The sequence below is a fragment of the Podarcis filfolensis genome (assembly GCF_964270895.1).
Source record: "Podarcis filfolensis genome assembly, chromosome: 5".
Classification (NCBI taxonomy): domain Eukaryota; kingdom Metazoa; phylum Chordata; class Lepidosauria; order Squamata; family Lacertidae; genus Podarcis; species Podarcis filfolensis.
Window position 1 is genome coordinate 34,579,119 of NC_139608.1, and position 8,395 is coordinate 34,587,513.

The 8,395-nt window shown below is 39.3% G+C and overlaps 1 protein-coding gene across 2 annotated transcripts in view; it reads left to right on the top strand.

Moving 5' to 3' along the window:
- LOC310762565 (glypican-5-like) overlaps positions 1 to 7,794 on the top strand; it is a 389,042-nt gene extending 381,248 nt beyond the window's left edge. For both annotated transcript variants that reach the window (XM_083613806.1, XM_083613807.1), the window contains one exon: positions 1,878 to 7,794. In XM_083613806.1, coding sequence (XP_083469932.1) covers positions 1,878 to 2,068 — 191 coding nt within the window. In that variant the 3' untranslated portion in view covers positions 2,069 to 7,794. The remainder of the gene's footprint in view (positions 1 to 1,877) is intronic.
- The last annotated feature ends 601 nt before the right edge of the window (positions 7,795 to 8,395 follow it).

Consider the following 8,395-nt stretch of genomic DNA (forward strand, 5'->3'; position numbering starts at 1 on the left):
AAATAATCTCCCAAATGTAAGGTTTTTAGCTATTCTTTTTTCCATGAGTCAACTTTGGACTTGAGTCCTGCAGACAACTCCATTAGCTGGACGATCTTACTCGTTTAAATAAAACTGGTTTAATGACTGACTACAATCCAGAAATCAGTGCATATTTTGCCTCTGCCTTTAATTGGGTGTGGTTGCACTCCATGGAACTTCAGCTATCAAATCAAGCAAGATAACCTTAGACAAAACATAGATCTCTTGGATCACAGACCTGACAGTCTTGTCTTGCACATAGTTCAGAAGCTGAGCTTTGAAAGTTCATTTCAAAAAGCAACCAGGTCTGATTCAAGTTCAATATTTCCAAAAAGGAAGTAATTCCAGTTCACATTTATCCCTTTATGAAAACAAACTTGTTTGATTCATGTTCATCCAAATGATCCTCAACCACAACAAAAATCAACATTCAGAATGTTACAAGCTGCTGTGATGGAATATACTTAAGAAGACCAAGAAAAGATAAACATGCGCACAGAGTGGAATGGGAACTGTTTGGTTCATTTCCCCAGCAATTATGCTATTTCCGCTTAAAGGCCTAAAGAGGCTAAAGAGTAAGAACTTGAGATGAACTAGTCATTCAGAATTCTACCCCAAAATGAAACTGGCAATTGCCTGGCAATTATGGGAAATACTTTCAAGTTTTGTTCAGATATTTTTGAACTAAGTCAGTGAATTTAACCAAACTAGTTCAAGCACTGTTCAGAAGTTTGTCCTCATGCGTTAAGAACCTATGAAGACTTGTGCGAGATCAGACCATAGGCCCATCTAATCAAGCATTTGACTTCCTGCAGCCACTAACCAAGTGTCTATGAGACTCTTACAAGCAGGGCATAATAATAATCATAATAAATAATAAATTTTATTTTTACCCCGCCCTCCCTGGCCAGAGCTGGGCTCAGGGCAGCTAACACCAATAAAATCACAGTAAAAACATAATAGGGGGAAAGGGGGGGGACCAATTTAAAATACAGGTTAAAATGCAATTTAAAATGCAGCCTCATTTTAAGGTAGCCGATAAATCAAGACCGTAAGGGGAGGGGAAACATAAGGGTCAGGCTGAGTCCAAACCAAAGGCCAGGCGGAACAACTCTGTCTTGCAGGCCCTGCGGAAAGATGTCAAGTCCCGCAGGGCCCTAGTCTCTTGTGACAGAGCGTTCCACCAAGTCGGGGCCAGTACTGAAAAGGCCCTGGCCCTAGTTGAGACCAATCTAACCACCTTGCGACCTGGGACCTCCCAAATGTTGTCATTTGTGGACCTTAAGGTCCTCTGCGGGGCATACCAGGAGAGGCGGTCCCATAGGTACGTGGGTCCTAGGCATGAGTTGAACCACACTCTCTCCACCTGAGACTCTCAGCAATTGCCATCCAGAGGCATGCTGCCTGAACTGTGAAAGTGGAACATAGCCATTGATAGACTATTATTTTTTTTAAAAAAAATGTTACTTGTGTTTATATCCCACCCTTTGAGGAGCTCAAAGGGGTTATCTCCCTTCCCCATTTCATCCTCACAACAACCTTGCAAGGTAGGTTAGACTAAGAGATTGTGGCTGGCCCAAGGTCAGCCAGTGAGCTTCATGACTGAGTGTAGATTTGCACCCCGTTTTCCAAGGTCCTAGTCTAGCACTAAAAATGCAATTCTAAGAACGCTTGTTAGGAAATAAATTCCCTGGAGTCTAGCGAGACTTGCGTTTCAGTGCACACGTTTAAGATTCTGCTGAATGCCTTATTTCTAACTCATTGATAACGGGGCTTCATTTTGCATTCGACATTTTGTGTCAAGTAAGAAACTAACATTGCCTTTTTTTTTATTCTGTTGTGTTTACCTCCTTCAGATGTTCTTGGAGCTGGTCCAGAAGACAGGAATGAACCGAAGCCAACTGTGAGAAAGGTGGACACCACAACCACAGCTTCTGTAAAATCATCTCCTAAACATAAAGTGGACAGCAATATGGGAAACAGAGCTTCAAGTTCCTTGCTCTTTATTATTACAGCCCTTGCAGTTGTGTGGCACTCTTTGTTGTAGCTGCGTTATGCGGCGGTAACTGGGCAGTTTCTGCTCACTGTCATTTATACCTACAGCCTTATCCAAGTAAAAACCAAGTTTAATGGCTCTCTCAATGGTGCACTCTAGCATTATGTGGTATGTTAGTGTAAGTACTAAACATTAGTCTGGGACTGGTTAACAGCAAGCGTCTCCGTAGCTGTCGGTATCTGGAGATGGCTCTTGATAACATCTCATCTACTCAAGATGTAAAAAAAATAAAAATAAAAGGATGAAGACGGGAAACCTGAGTAGATTAAGTTATTGTGGCAGACACAATTAAGAATGTTAAAGTTGTAAATTAATATGTTGGCAACGCCCCCCCCTCCCCATTTTTTTTTACTCATTGAGTAATGGACAGGCTGCCTATTTGTTTGATCTTTTTTGTGAGTTTCACTGCATAATTGGTTTTCAGATATAGGTCAATAACACAGTATATCTTTTGGGATCAGCCACTATATATTATAAGCAAAGTACAGCGCTATCTACCGGTTGGATGAAATTCTGAGGCGGTCAGGAAAATCATAGCATGTTCAAATCTCTTATTTTCTTTCGTAATGTTTAGGATGTAGAAAGCAATATAAGAACCATATGCTGTGTTTAATGTATCAGTATAGCTGCCTTAACTGTTAGCAACACGTAGAGACACTTCTCAAGTTATTTTGAAACATATAGATGTGTTTCATTGCCCATGCACTTCATTACCATATGCTTAAGACTTGACTGTGTTGTGAATATCTGACAAACATGAAAGGGAGAGGAGCAGCAATTGATTGCTGAGACGTAAACAGTCACTTATTTAAATTCCTCTACGGTTCCTGTATGGTGTAGCCATAGAGATAACAAAAGCCCTGGTCCACAGATCCTCACATGGTGCTACATAGCTATCAGAAGAGAGGTGGGAAACCTGTGGCCCTAGAGATGTTATGGTTCTACAACTCTCATCAGCCCCAACCATCATGGCCGAAGGTCAGGAATGATGGGAGCTGTAGCCCAGCAATTTCTAGAGTGTGACAGGTTCCCCTCCCCTTTGTTAGAGGGAGCAGGAAGGGAATCAATCCCTAAATTCCCATCGCAAACAACTGGTCAGCATTGCTAAAGATGGCAGAGCCAACCACTGCCAGTTTTGTTGGTTTGTGCATGATCTCAGTCCCTCTCCTCTGGGTAACCACATCGTCTTACTCGTGTGGGGAATGATCCAGCAGAGGACTGGTGCATGAGTCGCTCTTGCTGAATTGGAGCAAATGTTTCCATCTAGCTACCAGAAGTTATTACCTTTTATCTCAAAATAGATATTGATGCTCTACAGAGCTATGAAGAACAGTGTTTCCCATAGTTTTCTGTTTAATTACAATTAATGTTTTATTGTGCTATGATAGAAAATAATAAATATGAAAGAAACATCAACCTAGAATAATAAATACATTATTTTCTTCTTGTTCTCTAATACATGTTTTCTTTTTTCTTTTTGTTATTGTAATGAGGGCTTTTCAGTTACAAAATGAAACTGATGTGTTTGACAGCTTGACAAGATGTTACAATACCACCATTAGATGGGAGAGGGCAAATACATGTATTTTTGACAACTCTTTTTACAGTGCCATTGAAAATCTATACAATACAATCTGAGTCGAATTAACAATTGTAACAGTCACTTTTGCCTCTGATTTATATTTACTAAACAAAGCCAGTCGTTCGCATAACTGAATAGTAGTTTTCATAACACAGAATATTACAATGTACAGTTTTATAAGATATAATGTAAAATATTGCCTTTGATTTGTGTGTGATATGTGTGTAAAAACATTGACTTCAGCAGTTTGATTTGCTTATGCTCAGTCTAGTGCACCAATTCTTGAAAACATATGTGTTTAGGGTCAAAGGGTAAGATACAGCTAGATAACTCTTCCTTGTAGACACTGCAGGCTTGATATCCTCACAGAATTGTTTTCCTTCAAGAGCTTCCCCATTCAGTGGCACATTCTTTGCACATATTTCTCATGTGCATAACAGTCCACATATGCGGAGGATACAAAGGCCTTTGCATCATGGAATGGTGCTTTTAAATGCATATTGATCCCTTATATTCATGTAAGGTCATGTCCCAACCAAAGCAAGCCCTCTTTGTCCCATTCATGTCAATGGAAGAGTTAAGCATGTACTTAATAAAAAGTAGTATAATAATTTTATTATTTATATGCCGCCCATCTGACTGGATTGCTTCAGCCACTCCGGGCAACTTAAGTCTCTTTCATTAATAATTTTCAGCACATGGATAGGATGAGAACAAGAGTTGCTGTTATAGTTGTTTCCTAGTTCATACTACGGAATTCTAATCAGTAATTCACACAACAACAAAATATTATATGAGACACATCTATGCTCACAATTAAGCTTTTGCATTTAAGTACCATGTGCGAAAAAAGGAACCATGTAAGAGCAAATATCAACACTCTCCTCTATGAGACTTGTATCAGATTTTGGACAGAAATACTTCATTTCCAGACTTTAAAAAGAATAAACTGAATTTGAATTATTTGTTATTGTTATGTCCAAAAGTTTACAGTTGTTTCAAATTCACACAAGAAAACTGGCATTATGCAAGGAATATATTCACATGTAAACACCATTCTTTCGAGACTGAAACAAGCACAGTATTTCCCCCAAGATATTAAGGTGGTTCATGTGGAATTAGAATTCATACACTGGAGAACTGAAGCAAATATTCTTCTGTGGTTTTAACTGAGCATTGGCCTTCAATGACCACAGCATCAAGCTCTACCACAAACTGATGCTGCCTGTTTCCTTTTACATACAAAACAAAGTTTACTGGGATTTTCCCTGTTCAGGAAAGCAAATGGGGCTCGGCACACATTTTAGAGCTACTGGTTCATGGCTGTGTCCCTTCTATTCAGACATGCACCCTGAGTGATAGCCAGCTAACTCATACTCGGAGTATATTCACTGAAATCAATGAACTTAAGTAACTTAATGTACTCTGAGTATGCCCAATATGGGATTTCACCCACTGAATCTAACCAAAATTCACAAGTTATGACATGAAATACACAAAAATTTCATTAGTGAACAACTATCAATCATTTTGTCTCCAGACATAATGTATCGAAACAATCAGAGTGATGTAGCTTATATTTTATCATTTCATTTCATCCTCTTTCCTCCCCTTTTTTGTGCTGTTAAACAATAATTTGCAATTACACTATTTGCACCTAATATATGCTGCCATGCGAGAAGTCATTTGTTGCATGGTATAAGCAATTAACATTTGTTCACTTCGTCTGTTACAAGAGGATGTGTAATTTGTCCACTGTGCCCTTTTTGTGCACCTAATTAAAGCCATTTTGAAATACTCTCCAGGTAATGAACATTGAATTTGGTAGTGCGAGGGGGAGGAACCGGTTTCTAATGTTATAATTTTTTTGCAATTGTATTCTTGTAAAATGTTTTCCAGCTAGAATCCTGTTCCCACTTGGCAGGCTTTTGAAATGGTCTGTGTTGGATAGCTCTTGTCAACAATAAGTCCAGAATACCTCATTTACATTGTAATGTGATGTGCTTCTATCTTTCAAATGTTACTGTATGAAGAACTGAACAATTTCTCTGCTCACTGAGGCAGAAAAGGTGATGGTGTCAAAGCATTGAGGATTTCCTGCTGAGCCTGTGAAAACTGGGCCACACTGTTTTAAAAACCATTTGAATTGAATTTAAAAGTGCGCATATATCTTACATATAAAGATGTTCCTCTGCACAGCCTTAACTGACGTCAACATCATAATCTCTGCTGATAGATTTTAGATCTGAATACAGCTAACAATATCTGTATTGCTTGTGTTCTGAACCTTTCACCCAAAACCCAGTTTGAAGGATTAAGTTCACCAATGTGCTCCACTGCCTTTTGGAAAGAGATACACATGTATGGCGTAAGACCAGAAACCTCCAAGGCTAAGATTGTCTATCTCATACCCTGGAAGTATCCTGGGAAGAAAGGTACATCCCGGTTTTTTGCAAGATAACGACGATCTTTTTGGTTGCCATGATCTTGCAGAGCTTTGAGGCGCCGTGCCCAAAAAAGTACTTTTGGGGGTGGGAACTGCAGTCATGCTCTCACGATAAAAAACGGGAATATTGCATCCTGGATTTGGGCTTTAAAGTTCTGGAAGGTATGTCATCTTCTCATCTTGGGGCTTGGGTAACTGCCACTTGTTCTGCTAGACTCATTCCTGAGTGTCTCTGTGCTCCAGAGATCCATGTGTACAGCAGTGGGGCTGCACACACTTTGCTGCATTCAAGATCTCCCCATGGAACAAACCTTGCTAACTGGGAGGAGGGTCGTGTCATGGAATCACAAAACTACACCAAGCGTTCAGGCCTGAATGGAGAGACTAAGGTTTTCTTTCCCAGTGGGTTTTTAAAAATTTATTTGCAAGAATCAAGCTGAAAGGGCGGTTCTTCTACAGAAATCTATATCACTGCACATAAATTGCTCTTGCTGGGTTAATACAGAAACTCCTCATCAACATTTTGACTTGGTTTCTTTTTTTTTATGTAATGCCTGTGACATCTGTGTAGGATTGCAGCATTAAGTATAGCTCTTGCTAATCATTTCTATGCTGGCCTGGCTTAGCAACTTTCCTTTCAGTGTGGATTCCTCTGGATTTAAGTCCATCATACTTACTGTCCTACTTTTACAATTAGGACTATCGCCTTTCCCATATTGCAAGTGTCAAAATTTGCACCTGCATGAAGCCCCCACACAGGGCTCTTCCATACCATTCTGTATCATGGTATTTATTTTGGGTGCGTGGTTGTCACACACTAAATGGTGAGTTTCAATGCCTTCTCTAAAGAGCTTTCTCCTTGTCTACTTTGTACCAGTTTGGATACAAATTTTAGAGTTCGACAACGGTTTAGTACCAGCCACCACCACACCTGCTTTACTAGAGGCAGAGAGTGGCAGACGACTTGCTCAGAACTCAGGCAGAAAGAATGATTAACTAGCAGCATGCAGGGGGCGAGTATAATTCAAGGACATAAAGCAGGAATAGACTGACAATTCTAAGTCTTACTCCGTAAAATCCAGTACATCCACTGATGGCAATGAAAAAATGTGTCAAACTGCCACCTGTGAAACTAGTTAATAAAGGCAAACATAACCTCTAAAAAGTGTAGCACACCAATGTTCAAAAAGCATTATGAAGATAAGTGCCCATGATAAGTTCATGTTCATTGGCCTACTGTCAGAAATGAAAATAGCCAGTCATCTTTTATATCCTTGCAGTGCTCTTGAACCCTTCCTATACAGATCTGTGGAACTAAGAGCCTGTAACTACATGCAGGATTGTAGCCCACAGGTATATTATTATTCCTGGCTTTTCTGATTTTTGAAACAATGCTTTATAGAAGATTTGGCCATTTGAAGATTTTTACATTAATTTAATTGCTGATTATTTTTGCACCAAAAGAGATTTCTTAATCCTGCCCATGTTCAAATATTGTAATAATGAATAAAACTCATCAACTTTTTCTGGTATGTTTTGTGTGTGGGATCTGAGTTTTCAAAACAGTCAAGAGCCGTTGCCATAGGTAATGTCGAGGGAGGAGACAACAAAAAAAATGCAATAGTGTGATATTTGTAAGTTACACCTATTTCTGTATGATAACAAATAATAAAAAATAATCAGAAAATATATCTGCGTCTGGAGGTTTTGTATGTTTATTAAGGAATTTCATATGGATTGTTTCCTGATAAATGTGTACAGGAATGCAACTTGAACTAGTTAATCTTAAAAGTGCCACACAGAACTGTTAACAAGGGCTCCCATAAATTTCCAGACCTAAGGAAAAAGATTACTTCCCTTCCCTATATTACCTACTTATATGCCTTCTTTTCAGAATGTGGAATAAGATGGAGGGCTATTGGGTGTACTAGGACTGGAGCATCCCTGTTTTAACACTTTATCCTGTCAGAAAGCCCACAGTATCACCTTGAGTGAGTCACTGTCTCTCAACCTAACCTACCTCACAGGGTTACTGAGAGGATAACATGGGGCAAAGTAACATGAATGTTACTTTGACCTGCTTGGAGGAAAAGCGGGATGGATATAAATTCAATACTGATAAATAAAGAATAATAAAACACCAGCCTACCTGGTCTTGAACTGAGGAAGTGGGAAGGGCCAGACTGGAACCATGAAAAAACCAACCTAAAAATCAAAGAATAAAGTATCTGGGTCACTACTGAGATATTAAGGCCTACAAGTATTGGACCTTACCTTGTAGGTCCTTCAG